Raw genomic sequence first — 22,716 nt, 5'->3', positions numbered from 1 at the left:
TTACAGGGGCCTACCGCCATGCCCAGCTAATTTTTGTGTTTTTAGTAGAGATGGGCTTCATCATGTTGACAAGGCTGGTCTCGAACTCCTGACCTCAGGTGATCCGCCCACCTTGGCCTCCCAAACAGCTGGGATTACAGGCATGAGCTACCGTGCTTGGCCCCTAGACTTACCACTGTTGAGGTTGACCTTGAGCACCTAGCTGAGGTCGTTATTTGTCAGGTCTCTCTACTGCAAAGTTTCTCTTTTCCCCTCTGACCCAGCCCTGTACTCTTTGGAAGAAAGTGAGAACACGCAGCCCACACAGGCTTCAGGGTAGCCATGCCTATCTCCTTGAGGCCACCTCTTATCACACTTGGATTTCCTTATCCTCCTAAAAGTATTGTTTAAAATAACCTTTTGTCCTCGATTTATGGTTGCAATAGTTTTTCTGATCTTTTGGAGGATATTATAGTTTTAAAAAAAGTTTTCCTAAACTTTGTACATGTTTCTTCTTTCAAGTTCCTTTTTATATGTTTGTTTTCTTCAGATTAGAATATTTTCTCAAATGTTTGTTGATTCTTGGCTGTCTGTTCATATTTTAAGACTCAGATATTAAGAAGCCAGTAGAAAGTTCTGTGTAAGACATTGGCTGGTGGGCAGCTTGGTTGCTTGTTTCACTGGGTGTAATTTTCTGTGACTGCTGTAAAAAACAAAACCAACCAACCAAACAAACAAAAAACCACATGCTTGGTGGCTTAAAACAACATAAGTTCATTCTCTAACAGACAGTTCTGAAGGCCGGACATCTGAAACTGGTATCACAGGACTGAAATCAAGGCGTCAGCAGGGCTGTGTCCATTCTGGAGGCTCTAGGGGATAATCTGTTCCCTCCTTCTCCTGGCTTCTGGTGGCTGCAGGACCTCCTTGACTTGGGGCCGCATCTCCAGTCTCAGCCTCCGTGCTCACACTGCCTCTTCTTTTGTGTGTGTGAAATCTCCTGGTCCTTCTCTCTCATAAGGATACTTGCGATGGGATTTAGGGACCACCTAGATAATCCAGGACAGCTGCCCCACTCTAGTATCCTCAACTTCATCACATCTGCAAAGACCCATTTTTCTTATAAGGCAACAATTCTGGGCCTCTGGGATTAGGACCTGATGCCTTCGGGTGGCCATTACTCAGCCCACTGCACCTGTGCCCCACTTGGCAGTACTGTATCTGTAATTTTCTCTTCATTGGTCCTCCAAAGAGAAATTTTCTGATCTCCTGCCCGGTTGCCAGTGTTCTTGGTGCTGAGGGGCCAGCAGGGGCCAGAACAGGGAGACTTCAGTTCAGTCTCTTCAGAGAGAGAGCCCCAGTCTTGTGCTGATGGTAGATAAGGGACAGCCAGCAAGCTTCAGGGGTGAGGGGCTCAGCCACAGGATTTAGTTATTCCTTACACAGACCTTTCATGAATTTTCCTGTTTGCTATACCTCCCCTTCTTTTTTTCCTCCCTCCCTCCCTTCTCTCTCCTTTCTTCTCTCCCCCGCTTCTACCTCCTCTCCCCTCCCCCTCCCTTTCTCTCTCTGTCTCTCTCTTTCTCTCTCTTTCCCTCCCTCCCTCTCTCTCCCTCTCTTGCTTGCCCAGGCTGGAGTGCAGTGGCATGATCATAGCTCAATGCAGCCTTAACTTCCTGGGCTCAAGTGAACTTCCCATCCAAGCTTCCAGAGTAGCTGTGACCACATGCGTGCACCACCACACCTGGCTAATTTTTAAATTTATGGTAGACATGGGGCCTTACTATGCTACCCAGGCTGGTCTTGAACTCCTGGGCTCGAGCAGTCCTCCAGCTTCAGCCTCCCAAAGTATTGGGATTACAGGCGTGACCAACTGTGCCTGGCCTACACCCCTACTTTCAAATTCTGGACCTTTCTGGGGCTCTCAGGCAGACGGAACCAGCCCTGCTTCTGGATCTGGACTGTTGGTTTAGAGATCCATTTTCTAGTCTTCTCAGTAAGGTACCACTTGTTCATGACTTCTCAGTTTCCAAAATTTTGTCATTGTTGTGTCCTTGCAGGGTTTAATGCAACTAAAAGATTCCCTTTATTGGTGTGTGTATGTGTGTGTGTCTGTGTGTGTGTGTGTGTATGTATGTGTACTTTGTGAGGGGCATGCGTTCAATCTGCCATTTAAAATTACATGTGGCTGTTAATGTGTGGTCCTCCAGCCAGCAATGGCAGCATCACTCCGGGACTTGTCAGAAATGCAAATTCTCAGCTAGATCCCAGACCTTCTGAATCACAAATTCCCAGGGCAGGGTCCAATAATCTGAATTTTAACAAGTCTTTATGAATTCTGATACATGCTCACATTTGAGAACCACTGTTGTCGGGGATATTGATTCTTCTCTTTTCCCTCCCTACTAACACAGGGGCTCCGGCTTAGAGTATAGAATCATTTGGCTGCAGGGATACCTGGAGGATGATAGCAGACTTACCATGTGTCTGTTTTAGAAGTGAATATTCCTTCCATGAAGGCCTCTGGGGGCATCCACTTAACTGGCAGCATGGCACAGCCTCCCTTTCTATAGTAGCTCGCCCTGTGGGGAAGGAGAGGAAAACCAAACTAGGATCTGGAGATGGCACTAAGCATCCGCCCTGCCGAGAAGGTTGAGAAAGTGGCAACAATATAGTCTACCCATTAAAGGTCTGAAATTAACCAAGAGTCCTTGGCGGTTCAGGAGGAGAGCAGGGACACACAGATCATTTAGTTAAGAACTTTGGTGTCATTTACTAGAAGACAAAACAACCCACGAGAGGCATGAGAGGAATGATCTATGCAATGACTAAGATACGTGCTAGCAGATGTTTAGCTTTCTCTGTTGGGTTTTGTTTATTATAGCTCACAGTGAATAACATTACTCCAACCTTATAAGTATAGTGTGTTTCTGATGATCTGCAGTAATGCAAGATCCAAAATGGGAGAACTGAGAGCAGGGCTTGTGTCTTAATCATTTTGGATCCTCTGACACTCACACAGCATTTAGTTCAGTATAGGCAATCAACCAGTAATCTAGACAGCTGTGTGGACACTGCCTCCCATGACACACCCAGACAAAAGAACACAGGGCTAGGCGTGGAGTTGGCTTACAAGGTAGATGAGTTAATTTATTAGTTTTCGTCAGTAATGTCATTAATGCAACTCACTGATAAAAACCAATAAATTAACTCATCTGCCTGTTAGGCCAATTGCATGTCTAGCCTGGTGTTCTCCTGTGTGAGTGTGTTACAGGAGGCAGCTTCCTGCCAGCTGTTGACATTAATTAATTACCTCAATAAATATGTACTGAATATTTAGTATGTATCAGGTACTCTGCCATGTGCTGAGGACATAAGTAGGTCAGTCTCTCTCTCCCAAGGATATTGTTTAGTGGAAGAAATGGATATATATGCATTGCAATATAGAAAACACATACAGTAATGCAGGTATGTGCAAGGCTCAGTGACACAAATGAAGAATTGATTCATTCTACTTGAGGCAGGGGTCAGGGACAGGGAAAGCTTCACAGACGGGCACTGATGGAGCTGAGTAGAAAAGACGCTCTCCCAGAAGACCATTCCTGACCCGTGCCATTGCACAAAGTGCAGAGTAGGTGGGGAACGAAGGACTGTAGGTAACTCAGGGTGGTTGAAGCCTGGAGCTGGGAGCTGTCAGAGCTGAGCCTGGGAAGGAAAAGTCAGATAACAGAGGGCTCGAGGAATCATGCTGCAGCATTTGTATTTGAAATGAGAGGCAGTCCCAGGGTAGTCTGAGGAAGGAGAGGAAGGAACGCTGGGCTTGTGGGTGGTGTTAGAAGGTGAAGTGGAGCAGAGGAGAGGAGTGCGACGGATAGCAGTGGTAGACGCTCCAGAGATGTCTTTACTACATCTTCCACGTGCTGCTGCCCCGTGGTAACGTGATAGCCTCAGCATGCTCACCCCTGTGGGGACTGTTACCATGTTTGATGGAGGCCTTAAGGGGTGGTGTCTGGATCAGTTTCACTTACTCCCCAAAGAGTTAAAGCTCCATATAACGATTGCTCCTCTCTCTACCCCTGTGAGTTAGGGAAGGGGTCATCCCATGCAAGGAGGGACTTGCTTAGCTCACATAGCAAGTCAGTGTTGTAAATAATCAGGGAAAAAAAGGAACTAGAGGCTGGGAAGAGAAGAGTGAGAAAAAGTACAATTAAAGTAGTATTAGTTTTTAAAACTGAAAAAAAAACATAATTTTTAAAATGTAGCCTTGAAAATGTGACAGGGAAAAAAAATAAGGCTGCACTAAGTACTGATGGGTTCTGCACTATACTCCACATCTCCTGGGTTGGCTAAAGCTGAGCAATGAGCTAGGCCCTGCATTCTGCCCAATCTGGGATGCAGGTGTCTACGGTGATAGAAGCCATAGCCACTTAGAATTCATGAGTACTGAGAAGAGGAGTTGAGGAAGTTCAATAAAGCTCACTCTGAAGGTCTTTCCACATCAAGTATCCAAGTTATCCCATGTCTCAGAGCATGGCCAGATTAGAGTTGGAATCAATGGACAACCTAATTAAGAACTTGGTGTTGGCTGGGCACAGTGGCTCACGCCTGTAATCCCAGCACTTTGGGAAGCCAAGGTGGGCAGACCACCTGAGGTCGGGAGTTTGAGACCAGCCTGACCAACATGAAGAAACCTCGTCTCTACTAAAAATACAAAAAAATTAGCCGGGTGTGGTGGCGCATGCCTGTAATCCCAGCTACTTGGAAGGCTGAGGCAGGAGAATTGCTTGAACCGGGGAGGCAGAGGTTGCGGTGAGCCGAGATCGTGCCATGGCACTCCAGCCTAGGCAACAAGAGCGAAACTCCGTCTCAAAAAAAAAAAAAAAAAAAAAGAACTTGGTGTCAATTATTGCAGGAAGTGTGATCCTAGATTTAGGCCTTCGGGCATGGTCACTAATTAAGGTTTCCCATATCCTGAAAAGGAACTTAGTGAAATTTTAGGTGGAAAGTTGACAGGGTACCAGGAGATGATGTAAGGGACAAGCAGCCACACCCCATTCGCTTGAGGGGCTGAGGTGGAAGAGACAGGCCTCGAGGGGTGAGGCAGTCTTTACTCACCTGTAGATGTCTCGGGCCATCCCAAAGTCTCCAATCTTGGCCACTCTTCCAGGGCCTGGACAGGTCAAGAGGCAGTTTCTGGCAGCAATGTCTCTGGTAAGAAAGAAAATGCATTTCCTAATTTTATCCCTAGGAAGACGAGTGTACGACGGCCATCACTAGGATTTTATCTCCAAGCTGAAGTTTAAATAGTTCCTTCCCTTCCCTATATTTCCTTTAGTATAGTATACTTCAGTGTGAGAGAAACAGCCTTAACAATTCTAGGCCTCACAACTAAGAAAGAAATGGAAAAGGATTAGGGGAAATGATTAAAAATGTTTAATGGGGCAATCATAATGAAATGCATCATATTAGGAACTAGGATTTATTGGCCTTTTACTATGTGCTAAGTGTTGTTGTAAGTGCTTCATATCTAACTCTCACAACAACCTTATAAGACACAAGATGCTATTACTGTCCTCATGTTATTTTTTAAAAAGTAAGCTAAAAGTAGATAACATAGGGCCATAAGGAATGCTATCTGGCCTTAGACAGATTTGGTACAAACCATGGATTGGTTTCTGCCAGTAGTTTGAAAAAGTGTTTTAGAACAGCATGACTTCCCTGAAATCAAATTCAAGTAGATTAAGATATTCACAAATATTTCTAGTTTTTTGTTTTGTTTTGAGATGGAGTCTTGCTCTGTCGCCCAGGCTGGAGTGCAGTGGTGCGATCTTGGCTCACTGCAACCTCTGCCTCCCGGGTTCAAGCAATTCTCCTACTTCAGCCTCCCAAGTAGCTGGGGTTACAGGCATGCAGCACCACACCTGGCTAATTTTTTGTATTTTTAGTAGAGACAGGGCTTCACCAAGTTGGCCAGGCTGGTCTTGAACTCCTGACCTCAGGTGATCCACCTGCCTCGGCCTCTCAAAGTTATTATTATTATTTTTAAAAATAAGCCATTATGGTTCTTTTGTCCATGATTTTATCTAAAGCCCTTGTTAAGCTACATGGCCGAAGAATTGCTTCTTTCAGGTGATAAAGTTGTCATCTCTGCTGTTGACTATAGATGACCTGCTTTCCTGTAGCCTGCCTCTGAGGCATGGTCAACCGCTGTCCAAGACTCATCAGCTTCTACTCTCTGCTTATCATTCTGGTCATGCATGTAGGAATGAAGGATATAGCCAGAAGAAGTCTGGGATGGGTCTCTAATAATATTAAGGTCCTGTGCAGAAAAAAACAAGATGTACTTAGGGAGCACAGCTGCTGTTTTCATGTTCAACTGGTTTCATGATCGTTCTGATCCTAGGTTGAGAAAGGACTTAGAGAACCAACTGGCTACTAGGATACTATTTAAAAAATAGGATCATGATTGGGGATCATGGCTGAGGATACAAGAATAATGGGTTCAGATAGGAGATTCATGTTGTTAATGCTGCTGACCTGATCCAGAAGGTTTAAGTTGAATTTTGAGGTGGTGTATAAAATGCCCCCATAAAACCATAAAAGCATAACACATATGACATCAAAAAGGAAGAAAAATAGTTGGCTGTATAGCCATTAATTCTCAAGAGAAATATGGCAAAGTAGACCAGGAACAATATTTATGGCTCCAGAAAAGTCTTTACACTGATGTGTACAGAATGGTTGTTTTAAAAAGTGATCGTGAATTTAATGGCAAGAAGGTAAATGCAATATATAGAACACACCAAGAGTTGGGAGAATGACACATCATTCATGAAATGGCAATAAACCATGTCCAAAGGAAAAAGATCTAATTTTTTAAAAAAATGGAAGCATGTGGATCTGGTGAGGAAGTTCCACTCTGAATTCCAAAAGCGTAAAAGTATACATGTGTGGAAGTCCATGAATCTTAAGAGCAGATAAAGGGTGGAGGGAGAGAGAGAATTCGAGGCAACTCTGTTGTGGGTATGTACCGTAGACCTCTTAGCTAGTTAGAACATGTAAAAGATGTTTTTTCCATACAAATGACCAAATTACCCCAGAAGAAAAGCTTTGATTGAGATGGACAATTTCTGCCAGAAGCTTTCTTTTGCTTAAAACAGATCATCTGATACCTTCTTGATTTGGTGTTTGACAATTTAATTTCTTAAAAAAGGAGAAAAGAGCAATAAACGATTACTCTGGGATCTAATTCCAACCTTCAGTAACTATTTCCAGATATGGAAGTGACAGGAGTCTTGAGGGAATGTAATCCTGTTGACGTCATAACAACAGAGCATTGGGTATCATCAAAATGTCTTGTGACTGTAGGGAAGGAGATGTCAAAAGGTCAGAGGACAAATGGAAGTGATCCCTCAGCCAGAGAATCTGTATGCTAAGGTGACCAATGTGGGCAGAGATAAAAACAAAAACAAAAACAAAAAAACAAAAAAAAAGTAGAAAAGATCCCAATGCTAAGTGAAGGAAGACATCTGGCCACCAAGGTAACACAGGTTGCTCTCGGAGGAGTCCAGACTTAAAGCACATGGACAAAGATGGAAAGATGACTCTAACCAAGGATGACTTCCAAAAGAGCACAGCTTTGTCTCGACTGAGCAATGGAATGGCAAAGCCCAGAGCTGAGATTTATGGAAAGTTCTGGGTACAACGCAAAGGACAAGAACAGGACTGGGGAGCGGGGGAAAGGGCTGAAAAACTACCTTAAAAAAAGAACAGAACTGATAGACTCTTAGAAGGAGCAGATGACAGAGCTGGGCCCGGCTCCTTTTTTGCTTCCATTATTTGTATGAAGCAGCATGACCTGCAAGTTGGAAAGGGGTAGAAGCTAGAGGGAGAACTGAAGGCCAAAAGGATGAAGTGACAGTAAGAGGATAAGCTCTTCTGAGAGTTGATTGCCTCATATTAGGAGTGACTTTGGAACTTAGGCAAGTGTACTTCCTGACCTCTCATTTCCCCATTTTTATTAGGGAGAAAGCATAACTTGTTATATATTTGCATGATTTTCTATTTCTTTCTTTCTTTTTTCTTATTTATTTATTTATTTTTTGAGATGCTGTTTCGCTCTTGTTGCCCAGGCTGGAGTGCAATGGCGTGATCTTGGCTTACCGCAACCTCCGCCTCCTGGGTTCAAGCAATTCTCCTGCATCAGCCTCCTGAGTAGCTGGGATTACAGGCGCCCCCCACCACGCCCAGCTAATTTTGTATTTTTAGTAGAGATGGGGTGTCTTCATGTTGGTTAGGCTGGTCTCGAACTCCCAACCTCATGTGGGCCTCCCAAAGTGCTGGGATTTACAGGCATGATAATTTTCTATTTCTAAGCTCTTACAACATCTCTCATTTCCTATTTTGTACTTACATATTTTAATTATTATGAACATGCCTTAAACTCTTTGAAGACATGTGTTAATAAATTATTGTGAGTTCACCAGGTTATTATTTACTACATTAGAGGCAAATCATTAAGGAAGAGCTTTGCAAAGAGCCTGATGATCTGTTTTACTTTTCTGATTTCAAGCTGTCAGCTGAGAAAGTCATCAGCTTTCACAAGGAAAGACATACATGATATATGATGTTCATAGCATGATGTCCCAGTCCATACAGCTTTTAAACACAAGAATGATTATAATAGAAGAAATGAAGTATAGAAATAATGAAAATCATCATTATGCTTCATTTCAGAGAGTATTTTAGAAAAAATTAATGTATCCAACAAACATTGTGTCCATGCCAGGTACACAAAGATGAATAAAACAGCATCCTTGCCTATAAGCCACCCATTGTCAAAAATGCAATTCCTTAACTTCCCCATAAGGAGCCCAGTTTTCTATGGGGGAGAAGCCTTAAAGTGATATAGGACTTGAACATTCAAGATACAGGCAGGGGTCCTCACAGGAGGTTAAGAATAACTTATAGGTCTCCAGCCCTGGCAAGGATATTTTATGACACTTGTTTTATGTAACGGGCAAGTGAAACCCTGATAGAATAAGTTACCATCTCAAAGACAAAGCTGAAGGGGCCAGGAGCCATCGCTCATGCCTGAAATCCTAGCACTTCAGGAGGCCGAGGTGGGAGGATTACTTGAGCCCAGAAATTCGAGACCAGCCTGGGCAACAAAGTGAGACCCTGTCTCTCACAAAAAACAACAAAACAAAGCTGAATCATCCTACATCCAAACAGCTCTGGAGGGAGACCTAGTATTCTGCTCTGAAGCGAGAGATGTGAGCCCTTGAGATCTGCAGGGAAGCACACAGACAGCGACAGGATGGCAGGAAGAGCACAGTCACTTTGACTCACCGGTGGATGAAGTGGTTTTCCTCCAAATACTGACAGCCACAGGCAATGTCCCGAGCCACGTGCAGAAGGTCCAGCATGGCCAGGGAGGAGGGCTGGCTCTGTGGGGAGACAGAAGCAGGCCACTGACGAGGAGCTTGTCAGTGAGAGGAGGGAAATCTGAAATGCTGGCTTCCAGTGCTCACAAGGAGGCAGACCATGAACATGCAGCTACACCAGGGGCCTCGGCCCTGGCTGCACATTAGAAATCACCTGGCGGCATTTGAAAAAATTTGGATGCCTGGGCCCCAACCCAGACCTCTCTGAGTGGGCATAGCATTTGTACATTTGAAGTCTTCCCAGATAATATGATGCCAGCGTGCAGCGAAGTCTCGGAACACCCAGACTCCGGGAAGCTAGGTTGGAGCAGGTGTTCTTTCCCTTTTAATTTATTGTGCACATTCTCTCACCCCAATCTTCATAAGCATTTGAATACCCCCAATTTATAAACAAGTTTGTGAGGAAACCACGGGGAGAATAGGGGAGTTTTAAAAATCCTCGATTTAAATGTCTTAAAATATTTCTTAAAACTAATTTTCTTCAAGCAGATCCAGCGCTAAAATTGATTGAAAAAGAAAAGCTTTTGGGAAATGCCGGGCAATTATGAGCTATCTCAAGCTTTTCTGCATGAGGTCTCTTTCATTCAAAAGGAGATGTCACCTCCCTACCCCTCTGGGGACATCCTATCTTGGCTTCCTGGACAGCCTTGCTGAGCACAATGAAGCCTTTTCAGAAGGCGACATCCCATCTTGGCCTCTCTTTTAATTCCTAAATCCCTGATGTGTGCGGCAGCTCAGCCGCATGCAGTGTCTGAGGCACTGTGTTGTTCCATGTTGATTTCACCATTTCCCCAAGTCACGTTGTTGAAGTTCCAGAGACAGGGATCTCACCCTCCCACAGCACCCAGCACAATGCTGGACACACTCTGGGGGTTCAGTGAGTGTTGGGTGGCTGATTGGTTGATTACAGCCACAGGCCAGGATTTACCTGGAGGAGTATGATTCACATACCTCCCCAAGAAAGCGCACGCAGGTAGGGTGTCAAATCCATCCCCTTTAGGGCTGCCCCAAGAAAGGTGTTTAAGCTCATGACTCTTGAGCACCTGGGCAAACTCCCTGCAGAAAATTCATGCTTGTAGCTCTCCTATTTTGCTCTTCTTTTGAAGGGTGGGCTGAGGACTGGGCTCTTTAGTCCTGAGGTGCCCACAGGGAAGTCACCCAGCCAGGCGGCAGCAGTGGAACAGGGTGGGGTCTGGGTGCAGGCTTAGCCTGCTGGAGGTTTTCTCTGCCATAGATCAGGGCCTCCCCAGGACTCCTTGGAGCAATGGCCTGGGTCTGGAGGAGGCAGAACAGAGTCTTGCTTCTCTAGGCCATGCTTCGGTTCTGGGGGAGACAACTGAGAGTGGATAGTTCCCCTACCGGTGCCTTAAATTCCCCAGAGCACACACATGATCTGCTGTGTGGTAGGTAGGGAAGAGAAGGTGATCTCCATATTAAAGATGGGAAGGCTGAGGGCTCAGAGAGGCTAAGTGACTCACCCCAGGTCACACAGCTAATAAGCGTGGAGCCAAAGCTGCCCGGAGATGGGCTTTAAGGATCTAGGTTGGGAGAGGCATCCTCCCTCTTCCTTGGGAGAGGATCCAAGGAGTTAAAATGGAAGAGAGAGTGCCTGAAGGGGGTTGGAGCGTACGTGACTACAGCGCCCAGTGCACACCAAATGCAGAATAATACAGCTCCACAAACGGCAAACACCACACTCCAGTGGCCCACCGAGCTGACCTGGGCTCCACCCTGCTGGCCTCTTTCAGGCCGTGTAGTCTGGGGCTGGCTGCTCAGCCTCTCAGAGCCACAGTTTCATCTGTGACAGTGGCGTGAGACTGTCGGCCTCCGTGGGTTGTCAGGAGCACCCACGCCAGCAGCCTCGGGCAGTGCCTCATCAGGGGACCCGAGGTATTGAGGGGTTTCCACATGGGAGGCCAGGGGGACTCAGAAAATGGCTCCTTGTGTTTGGCTTATCCAGAGGCCTCGTTAGGGGCAGAGGGGGTACCTCTGCCCCTAACGAGAAATATCTTTTCGCTTTTCAGAAGCATGCTCTCTGTCCCTACCAGAGGAGGCCCCGGTCCTAGCTGTGCTAGGGCCTTGAGGAAGATTCTCTTCCTGCCACTCTCTTTGTGTCTTAGTGCCCATCACTCAGGATGCGAGGGCCATAGATGTCTTGAAAGCCCCAGGAGCCTGGGGCGCTGTGGGGACTAAATCTCTCCGGGCATTAACAACTCACGGGCCAGGCTGATATGGCCCCCTGTCCTTGGCTGCTCAGAGCAGATTAACTGCTCCACTAATCAGTGTGCACAGGGCAGACAGTCAGCAAGCGTGGGTTATAAGGGGGGTGTGGTGTGTACGTGTCTGTGGTGTGCGTGTGTATTGTGCATATGTGCGTGTGGTGTGTGTGTTTTGTGTATGAGTTGTGTATATGTATGTGTGGTGTGTGGTGTGTGTGTATATGTGTTTGTGTTTTGTGTGTGTGTGTGGTATGTGTAGGGTGTGTGAGGTGTGTGTGTGGGTGTGTGGGGTGTATGTGGCATATATGTCTGTGTGTGGTGTGTCTGTGTAGTGTGTGTGGTGTGTATATGTCTGTGCAGTATGTATGGTGTGTGTTGTATATGTGTGTGTGGTGTGTGCATGACGTGTGATTGTGTGGTGTGTGTGTGAGTGTATGTGGTATATGTCTTTATGGTGTATCTGTGTGTGGGGCGTGTGTGTGGTGTATGTTGTGTATATGTGTGTGGCGTGTGTGATGTGTGTGTGGTGTGTGCATGTGAGTGTATGTAGTATATGTCTGTGTGGTTTGTCTGGGGGGCGTGTGTGTGGTGTGTGTTGTGTATATGTGTGTGAAGTGTGTGTATGTGTAGTGTATGTATGTGGTATATGTCTGTGGTGTATCTGTGTGTGGGGGGCGTGTGTGGTGTGTATGTGTGTATAGTGTATGTGTTGTGTATATGTCTGTGTGTTATGTGTTGTGTACGTGTGTGGTGTGTTTTGTGTGTGTGTTGCGTGTTGCATAGATGTGTGTATGTTTGTTTTATGTCTGTAGTGTGTGTGTTATGTACGTGTGTGGTGTGTTTTTCTGTGTTGTGCATATGTCTGTGGTGCATGTGATGTGTGTTGTATATATGCATGTGGTATGTGTGTGTTTTTTGTGTGTGTAGCATGTGTTGTGTGTGTGTGGTGTGTGTCTGGGAGGGGTTGTGTGCATGGGTGGGGTGGGATGGGAGGAGCTGTGGACATTGGCAAACCCGATGCTGAATCTAGACTCTCAGAGCATCGCCAGCCAGTGCACCCATCTGCATCCCTCCTGCGGCAAAAAGTTGGAATCAGGATTGTATCCTCATCTGCTGCTGGAGTGCGGCACTTCCTCGGACCCAGCTGTTCTTCTCATGGCCATGGTCATGGGCCTTGCTGCAGGTGCTCCCCATGGTGGGTTTGCAGGATGGAATTGGAAGATCAAGCAGGCATGGGTGCTGCTTGATGGGAATGATCAGAGTCTCTGCTGCCCGCCTGTGTGCATGAGAGCCTGGAGAGGGAGTGCCGCGGGCCTGATGGCTGTCTGCACATGAGTTCTTCTGAGAACACATGTGAATGGGCGGCCTCTAGGGCACTGGTGTTCCCTTCAGGGACGCCCTTTAGGTCAATATCTTACTTTTACTGGTGAGAAAACAGGAATGATTTGTTTGGTGTCACAGCTTCTGAGGGGCTATTCCCAAAGGATGATATATTCTAAAAATAGAATAATATTGAGATTGCTCCCTTTCTAAAGTATTAATAGCTTCTCCCTAACTATTCAGAGATGAACCATCACAGGACAAGGAGTAGGAACCCTTCTGCCAAGTGAAAAACAGAATAGGATTTTTTTTTTTTTTTTGAGATGGAGTCTCGCTCTGTTGCCCAGGCTGGAGTGCAATGGCACGGCTCACTGCAACCTCCGCCTCTCAGGTTCAAGCGGTTCTCCTGCCTCAGCCTCCCAAGTAGCTGGGATTACAGGCATCCGCTACCAGGCCTGGCTAATTTTTGTATTTTTTAAGTAGAGATGGGGTTTCACCACGTTGGCCAGGCTGGTCTCAAACTCCTGACCTCAGGCGATCTGCCTGCCTCAGCCTCCCAAAGTGCTGGAATTACAGGTGTGAGACACTGTGCCCAGCAGCTGTTTTAAAATTGATGCATATAAAGATGAGAGGGAACGATGAAAAAGAGGCAAAGAATGCAGACGGGGAGCATAAAACAAACAAATGCAGCAGAAGCCCACTTTGAAAAGCAGTGAGGAATGGCCAGGTGCAATGGTTCATGTGTGTAATCCCATCACTTTGGGAGGCTGAGGCGGGCAGGTCACCTGAGGTCAGGCGTTTGAAACCAGCCTGGCCAACATGGTGAAACCCCGTCTTTACTAAAGATATAAAAATTAGCTGGGCATGGTGGCACATGCCTGTAATCCCAGCTACTCGGGAGGCTGAGGCAGGAGAATCACTTGAACCGGGGAGGCGGAGGTTGCAGTGAGGCGAGATTGGGCCACAGCCTCGGCAACAGAGCCAGACTCCGTCTCAAAAAAAGCGGCGAGAAGGCCCCACTTTTCCTTGGCACCAGATGCCCCTTTATGCGTTTGGAGCCAGCGTTGTCATTGTTGGTCTCACCTGTGAACTGTGGACCTCTGGAATCCAAGAAGCCAACTGTATTCTGAATGTCTTCCATTCAGCCACCACCTGCAGGCATTGCCATGTCCCATATAGTCATAGACACTGTTGTGATTAATGACCTACACCTTTATAAAGAGATTACCGGCTTCTTGATGGCTTTTGTCTGTCATCATTGACTGAATTCATGGATACTAAAGTACAGCTCTTACCTATCCCTGGCATATAGGAAGCCCTGCATAAATATTTACCAAATAAATATTGGGTCTGTAGAATTTTTTTGACATTAAAAAGTGATCCTCATTCTTGAAGAGGTGGAGTCCTGGGACCAAGTGATGTTTTCATCTGTACCCATGCATTTCGATTCCATGACAGGCATGGCTGACCTGGGCATCCACTCTGTCTACCGCGTTTGCACATGCGTTCTGTCATTTCACGTTTGCACAGATGTTGTCTGAGACCAGAGCCTTTCATCCCATCTCAAAGAGCCTTTGATCCTGATCTAAGGTCTGTGGAGCCACTGAGCTCCAGAGCTGGCAGGAAGTGAGGACAGAGACCTTCTCTGATTCTGTACCTCAAGCCTGGTTCCTGCACACAGTAGGTCATCAGGGAACCCCTGGGAGTATCAGGAGTATCAGGGTGATTCCAACAAGTGAATCAGGTGGAATTCAGGTCTCTGAAGTCCAAATTTCAGAATCTGGAGGCACACCTCCACCCACTTTCTCTTCACGGCAAATGTTTCTCCATCCCTCATGTCCCTTGGCCGATTCATCCTCCTTTATCCTGTGTAGGATTTACTGATATTAGTCCCGTCTGTCTGCTGGAAATCACATTCCTTTCTCACAGTCCACTGAATCCTCATCTTACAAAGTTGGATTTTGTGACCCTGAGAATCCATGCAGGAAGCCCAGCTAAGCCCCAGGGAAGCTGCTGCCACAAACACATCTGCATTGGTGGCTCTAGAGGGCCACAATTGGACATTTGAAGTCAGCCAAGGATCCCAGGAAGGACAGCTCACCTGGGCTTGGTGGGTGTATGGGAGGCGGGGAGGACCATGACTGGGGTGCTGCCTGGGTGTGCCTGGTTGGCAATGAGAGCCACACAGAGGAAAAGCAGGGCCAGGGGTTGAAAGAGCAGATTGGGTGAGGGTGGGACTCTGGCCCTGAGAAGTGGCTCTTCCAAGGACAGGCCCCCTCCCCGTTGTGGGGGTCCCTCAGGTAGTGCCTGCTGTTAGAGGGTAGAACTTGGAGACAGGCTCCTGTTCTGACTCTCCGAGGGTGGCACTCTGGGGTGGGGGTGGTGACAGAGAGAATGATCTGCCTTTCCTTGCTGGACTTTGTTCTTTGTAATAATATTAGAATCATCTTTCATCATCAAAGGAGAGAGATGCCTTTGTCTTTGAGAGAGGGAGAGAGAAAGGGGGAGAGGGAAAGAGAAAGGGGGAGAGGGAGAGAGAAAGGGGGAGAGGGAGAAAGGGGGAGAGGGAGAGAAAGGGGGAGAGGGAGAGAGAGGGGGAGAGGGAGAGAGAGGGGGAGAGGGAGAGAGAAAGGGGGAAAGGGAGAAAGGGGGAGAGGGAGAGAGAAAGGGGGAGAGGGAGAAAGGGGGAGAGGGAGAAAGGGGGAGAGGGAGAGAGAAAGGGGGAGAGGGAGAGAGAAAGGGGGAGAGGGAGAGAGAAAGGAGGAGGGGGGTAGAGAGAGAAAGAGGGAGAGAGAGAAAGGGGGAGAGACAGAGAAAGGGGGAGAGAGAGAGAAAGGGGGAGAGAGAGAAGGCGGAGGGGAGGGGGGAGAGAAGGGGGGGGAGAGAGGGAGAGAGAGAGAGAGAGAGAGACCACTCCTCACTCCTGCCCTCTCCTGCCCCTGAAGTCCTTGAACTTGCCAAGTGCTGGGCTCCCAGACTCCCTTTGCAAAGTCCCTCTCCTTTGCATGCATACGACTTTCTCTCCTTAAGCCTCAGGAAGGTCCAGTGGGAGAACCAGGGCTGTGCCTCTTCCCAAAGTGTGATGCCATGTGTCCCCCACTGACAGCAGTGCTGCTGAGAATCTCAGGGCATGAGAGCCAAAGGCTCTGCCCTCCTAGGTGGTGGTGGGAAAGCCAGTGAATCTGATGCTTGTACCATGGCAGAGATGCCTGGATGCCTGGCAGTGTTGGCTTTAAGGACCCAACCTCATCTTGATAGTTTACAGCTTCCCAGAGGGGACCACTGGATAAGCAGTAAGTTGGAGAGAGCACTGAATCAGGAGTCACAAGGCCTGAGTTCTAGTCCCAGCTCTTCCACTTCCTGTGTGGCCATAGCAAGTCCCATAATCTCTCTGGGCCACCGTTTTCTCATCCATAGAATTGGGGAGAGACCTGTGTTGTCTGTTCATAGGGTGGTGTTGAGAAATGTGAAAGGTCTGAGGAGGATGCCAGCTGATGAGGGCTCTTATGAGACAGGCGTAGTCTTTATCTCCCTGCTCCCTGCCCAGTCCTCATGCCAGGTATGCTCAGGTGCACACACATTCCTCTTCTCAAGGGGTAAGACAGTATTCTTCTTAGATACTGAGATGGGTCACCCAGTGGCTAGGGTGAAGGTATTTTAGATGGATCCTGACTGAAGGTGGAGATCAGAATAGCCATGACCTTGCAGGGCTTCCATCACCACTTTGAGTCCCTTTGAGCAGTGTGGTCAGGTTGGGCTTTCTGGAACCACTGGCTGTCAGTCTTCCCTGCTTCCCTGGGAGCGGGAGGGTGGCCGCTGCTTTTACTGTGCAAGTCTTCCTTGTGATCCCCATAGTACAGTGGTTCGTTGAGGAAGCCTGGATCCTAACCTTGGGGCCTGCTCAGCTCCAGTTCCTGGTACCCGGGGCCTGCTGAAGACCTGCAGACCCACGCATGGGCAGCTGGGCTCTGGGTCTGCCCAGGGTGCTATGTTTAATAATTTAGAACCACCTTTGAGATGATCTAGTCCAATCCTCAGATCTCACCTGTGAGGATACCCAGGTTAAAGGTTTAAGACTGCCCTAAACCACATGGGTGTGTAATGGCCAAGTTGGAGCTGGAGCTTGGGATTCCTGGGTCCACCCTGGGTATCTTCACTTCCCAAGCTCTGTTAACCATAAGATGTGTGTAGCACCTTCCTAAATACACGGTTGGAATGTCCAGGTATTATTATCCCTACTTGAGACATGAGGACTGTGGGCTCTGAATGAGTAGCTGCAGAGTGACCTGCCCAGGTCAGTTGCTTGAGTAGCAACATGGCTGGCATGAAAGTTCCCCTCTGTGTTTGTCTCTAGTTTGGTTTTCCAGAGTCAGGAGGCCATGAGAATGGATCCAGGCTATAGAATGCGGATATGGTTTGGATTTGTGTCCCTGCCCAAATCTTACGTTGAATTGTAATCCCTGGTGTTGGAGGAGGAGCCTGGTAGGAGGTGATTGGATCATGGGTGGATTTCCCCCTTGCTATTCTCATGCTAATGAGTGAGTTCTCATGAGATCTGGTTGTTTAAAAGTGTACAGCACGTCACCCTTCATTCCCTTCTTTCTGCTCCAGCCATGTAAGACGTGCCTCCTTCCCCTTCACCTTCCGCAATGATTGTAAGTTTCCTGAGGCCTGCCCAACCATGCTTCCTGTACAGCCTGCAGAACTATGAGCCACTTAAATCTCTTTTCTTTGTAAATTACTCAGTGTCAGGTAGTTCTTATATAAATGCAAGAATGGACTAATACCAATGCATTGCAGGAGCCTTGCACAAGCTCCTTGGGGCTGGGGCTCAGTCATCATCTACCTCTGTCTTCTGTCCATTCTCTTTCAGCCAGTCACCCCCCATCCAAGCCTAAAGTTGACACCCTGGGTTCCACCGAGGAACTTGCTACCCAGGCTGCCCACTCTTGCTCCTTCCATCCTTGCTCCTGTCCTTGGCACAACAACTGCAGCAAAGACTGGTTCTCACTCACCGGGCGAGGGCGGGTCTCTCGGAGGAAGGACTTGAGGTCTCCCCCGGCCATGAGCTCCAGCAGGATGAACCGGGGCAGGGCTTGCAGGCTCACTCCGATGCAGCGAACGATGTTCTGGTGGTTGAATTTGCTGCAGAGCAGAGAGAGGTGTAACCAAAATTAACTGAGCTGAGTCTGGGCAAATCTTAAATTGGGGGAAACAGGATACAAAGTTACATTTTTGGCAGCTACAATGTATAAAGGCATTCTATAAACATGGGCAGCAGGGGTCCCGGGCTGAGCCTAAACCCAGAATCTTGCTGGTGAGCAGGTGGGAAGAACCACAGCAGGCTCCACAGGAGTTCCATTTGCAGGAGAGTGGCTGGAGCTGTGAGGATGTTGCTCAGGCACTTGGGTGAGGAAGTGTCTCAGGGGGCAGGAGAGTGTCTTTCTCAGATACTGGTGCATGGACTGGGTGCTAAAATTCATGGTTGATTTCTCCCAGGAAGGCCTCAGGCAGAAGGTGAAGCAAAACAACTGCTTCTAAGAGAGACTGGGTGAGACTTGCCAAGTGACAGTGTGTGAAACAGAGCCAGCAAAAGGGGATGGCCTCACGAGTCTATCAGTTTCCCGTGGATTCCTCATGGGAGGGACCAAGACTTGGGTTTTCTTGTCAACATGATCCCTTTAGGACACTAGGACACACAGGGCAGTAGGGCCCAGGAATTCCACATGGGCCAACATGTACATGCATGTGTATGCATACACACATGTACACGCACAGCCCCCCCAAGTGTTGAAAGAACGGGTGATTAGACACCAACATATAATGGTTAGTTACCACCAAGTAGTGAGATTGAGTGATATGGGTCTTCTTCAATATAATCTCATACTTGCCAAATTTTATTCATAATCAGGAATTATATGTATCATCAGAAAATAAATGTTATTTTGTGTGTCCTCCTGTGGTTCCAGACCTCACAGCCATATCACTCACACTGCCTGGCCTTGTTACCCCTGCCACTTCCACCAAGGGGACATCCCAGTCTGCCCCCACCTGTCAGGACATTCAGAGTCTTCCCAGTGTGACAGAGGGCCATGAGCCCCCACCTGATCTTGAGGTCAAACATCTGCCCCCTCCTTGAGGGGATCTGCTGTCACAGCGGACGCCCTCAGGAGCCATAGGCACTGAGACTCTCAGCTTAAATCCAGATCTTGGAGCCTCAAGTCAAAAGTTGCAGCCAGCTGAGACTCAGCCCTGCTGATGGGAGCCTAGGATGGGGTGGCCTCCCATCAGATTAGTAGCACATTTACTGGGATTGGTGAAGGGTCTTGGAGGGAGATTGTATCTTGTACTGTCAAAGTCTAGCATGCTCCGTTTCTTAAGAAAAAGCGAGGGAAGAAGAACCAGTGGATAACAGCAGGGATACTGGTTGCAGACAGTGACATTGGTGGGATTATTAGGCCACACAGACTTTGTTTCTGAAACAACTATCAGGGGTTGTTCCATTCTGGTAAGAAGTGTCTGGAATGTTTGGGAGTCTCCTACTGGAGAAAAGGGGACATGCTGTGGACAACACCATTTCCCGTGGAGACATCGATCTGTTAGAAACCTCTCCAGGTTCTTTGGGGGCAGTGGGGAGTTGGGGTGAGGGTGTCTCTCTGTGGCTTTACCTGATGATCAGGGCTTCCATGAGGAAATCCAGTTCGTCCTGTTCTGAGCACACTTCAGGCAGCGTCTGGGCAGAGAAGGGGAGGGTGGGGAGGAGGAGGAGGAGGCTGTGAGCTGAGAACTGCAGCCTACAGAGTCCGCAAGCCAAGGGCAGGCTCAAGAGCAAGCCACTTCTTACCTTCACAGCCACTTGCAGGGGGCTTGGGTCATTGGGCATTCCGGACACCTGGCCTTCATACACCTCCCCAAAGGCGCCATGGCCCAGACCCCTGTGCAAAGGAGAAGACAAGAGGAGACAGAGTCAAACAGGCCACAATAATGAGGCAGCTGGGGGTCCTGAGCCTGGGCGTCACATTTAGTGGACAAACATGAGAGGCAGGGGGTAACATACACACTCAGGAGTAACGCCCTCAACATGGCTTTGCTATGCAATCTCGGGCTTCCAGTTCTTCACCTGAAAACGGGTAAGAAGGATTCCAACCAGGGACTCATGACAATGGTCAAATGTCTATTCATTCAATCAGTAGTTATTGAGTCTCTGATATTTGCCAGGGACACAGGGGTGCATAAGCCATGGCTTTTCCCCGGGGGAGGCTTATGCTCCTTGGGGAGAGACAGATCACCGGTAGGTACTGGCTGGGGAGTATTGCCAGTTAGTGACAGAGGAAGGCACAGTTGCTCTAGATGCTCAGAGGAGGGGCCCTTTGCTCCCCTGCTGCCCTGGAGGGAAGGGGGGCCAGGAAGGCTTGGAGAGAGCATACCTGAATGAATTTTGAGGAGAGCCCTGGTTCTCCTCTCATTGTATAAACTCCATAAACATATGGGAGTTCATGTAAACCAACATACACAGCCCTGAATGTCAAGGCTTGTCCTCCTAGGAGGGCCGGGGGTGCCCATAGGGAGGGCTCTGCTGGCCTTTTGTGGTTAGGAGTCTGTGGTGCTGTGATAACATTCAGCCCCTAGACTGCACCCCCTCTCCTCCCAGGACGGCAGCAGGGCGCTCACCGAATGAGGGTGATGTTTTTCCGCGGCACCTCCTTCAGGTCACTGATGGAGGAGGTCTTGCCAGCAAAGCAGTAGTTGGGGTTGTAGTCGGTCATGATGGTCGAGGTGCGGAGCTTGCTCAGCTTGTACTCAGGGCTCTGCAGCTCCATCTGCATGGCTTGCAGCTCCTGGTGCTTCCGGCGGTACACTGCAGATGGGTGGTCAGCTGCAACATGACCTGGCAGACTGGCCCTTGAAGCACTACACAGGCCGCTTCCTACAGGAAGCCTCCCTGGATCTCCATATCCTCCCCTGAGCTCGGAACCTTTCCATCATACTTAGAAATACTAACAAAATGATTAAAGAAGGTGTGTCTTTAATTGAAGCACGATTTAAAGTAAATGTAAAGCTAAAAATCACATACATGGAAAAGAATTATTTGTATTATACAGGGCAGAGTCATGTTAGTCTGCGTCCTCCAAGAAGCAGACTGGAGATGGGATTAGACCCAAGATGGTCTGCAGATTTTATTAGAAGAAATGCCCATGAGAGGAAATAGGGAGTGAGCCAGGGAAGTCTGGATGAACCAGCAGACTGTGTTGCAAGTATGACCCCATGTGAACGAGGGAGGGAGGGAAGGTTGGGTGGAAGCACCCTGGGTGCCATGCAGCCTAAGGAAGTTTCAGCAAGGCCCTAAGGGGTTCTGGAGCCAAAGTCAGTCATCAGAGGAGTCCCATGACTCCCAGGAATTGGCGGGCCTTAGTATTTCTGCTGTGCTCAGCCATTGGGTAGGGCAGCTTCAGTGCAATCACAGCAGTAGATTTGAGGGTGCAGCTGGGATCTTGGTCAATTGTGTTTCCTATAGTTGGAGAACTGCCAAGCGACAGAGTTGGAGAAGAACCACATAATGAAAAGATCTCTAAATTGGTGTCTGGGGGTCTGTGCTCTAATTCCGCCTCTTGTTACTTACAAGCTGAGCCATGAGGACCAGGTCACAGGACCTCTTTGGACTGCAGTCCCTCTCTGTAAGCAGGGATGGTAACTCCTGCCCTATTTCCCTAACCACTCCCACTCCCCACCCCCTAGGGTTGTCATTGAAATGAATTCATCAACATAAAATGGTTTCGAAAAATTCTAAAGAGCTCTACCAATGTGAGTGACCATTATCACTCCTACATGTGAGGATGTTCTGGAAGGCAAACTCCATGGACGCCAGAACAAAATTGTGATTCAGTGGGTAGATTCTGTGTGTAAAGCCCAGCCCCCGCAAAACGGGCCAGGGCAAATGAGTCACCCGCTATGTGCTCACTTCTCTCCTCTATGCAATGGACCGACCATGATCAGATTAGGGTTACCTGAGGATCGAATGAATTGAAATGTGTAAATTGCCGAGCACGTAGTAACCATGCAACAAGTGTTAGCTCCTATTATCCTGTCCCTTTGAGGGATAGCACCATATGGGGACACAGTGTGTGCTGCCATCTCCCTTCTACCGGCAGATCCCTTTGCCTGCAGGGGCCTGGCCTTCGAGGGCTCCCAGGAGCCTTTCCCTCTGCCCTTTTCAAGCCTCTGCCCATCTGTCCTGGGCATGTCTCTGCCAGCAGTAAGAGCCGGTTGGGACCACACTGAGCTCTCTGTGACCTGCAGGTCAGCTCACCTTGGCTCACAGGCTGAACAGAAATATACTCAGAAACCGATTTTCCCATCTCTCTGCCTGGAGGGTGGTGGAGGGCTGGTTTGGAGAAGAGTGGGCTAGTGCATTACATAGGGTGGGAGCCAAACAGGAGCTGCGCCCGTGGAAGCACATGGGAGCTAGAAGTGACATCTGGGGGTGGGGGTGAGCTTTCGCCATCGTGATGGACACTGAAGAGAGCTCCCCACCCCGTGATCAGCCAGGAGGATACACACGGGGCCGAGGTGCAGAATCAGGGGCTCCTCAGGGAACTGCAGCTGCTCTGGTGGGGGGAAGGTTGGGAGCTTCCGTTTTGGCTTGGCCTGGGCTGCCCTAATCACCACCCCACCCATTTCCAGGGACTAGCATAACGAAGTGACACCTTGGCACCTGTGGCACAGCCTGAGACACTATTCAGTCCTGCCTTCCC

General features: G+C 48.3%; 1 protein-coding gene across 1 annotated transcript in view; it reads right to left on the bottom strand.

The window, feature by feature from the left end:
* ALK (ALK receptor tyrosine kinase) overlaps nt 1-22,716 on the bottom strand; it is a 731,594-nt gene that overhangs the window by 13,652 nt on the left and 695,226 nt on the right. The window contains exons 20-26 of the mRNA XM_054476638.1: nt 20,636-20,822; nt 19,809-19,899; nt 19,633-19,697; nt 17,980-18,109; nt 9,331-9,428; nt 5,095-5,187; nt 2,460-2,561 (exon numbers count right to left, since the gene is read on the bottom strand). Coding sequence (XP_054332613.1) covers nt 2,460-2,561; nt 5,095-5,187; nt 9,331-9,428; nt 17,980-18,109; nt 19,633-19,697; nt 19,809-19,899; nt 20,636-20,822 — 766 coding nt within the window. The remainder of the gene's footprint in view (nt 1-2,459; nt 2,562-5,094; nt 5,188-9,330; nt 9,429-17,979; nt 18,110-19,632; nt 19,698-19,808; nt 19,900-20,635; nt 20,823-22,716) is intronic.

The sequence above is a fragment of the Pongo pygmaeus genome, chromosome 12 (genome assembly GCF_028885625.2).
Source record: "Pongo pygmaeus isolate AG05252 chromosome 12, NHGRI_mPonPyg2-v2.0_pri, whole genome shotgun sequence".
NCBI classification, from domain to species: Eukaryota; Metazoa; Chordata; class Mammalia; order Primates; family Hominidae; genus Pongo; species Pongo pygmaeus.
Note: the sequence above shows the minus strand (reverse complement) of the source record. Positions and strands in the feature narration are given on the sequence as shown.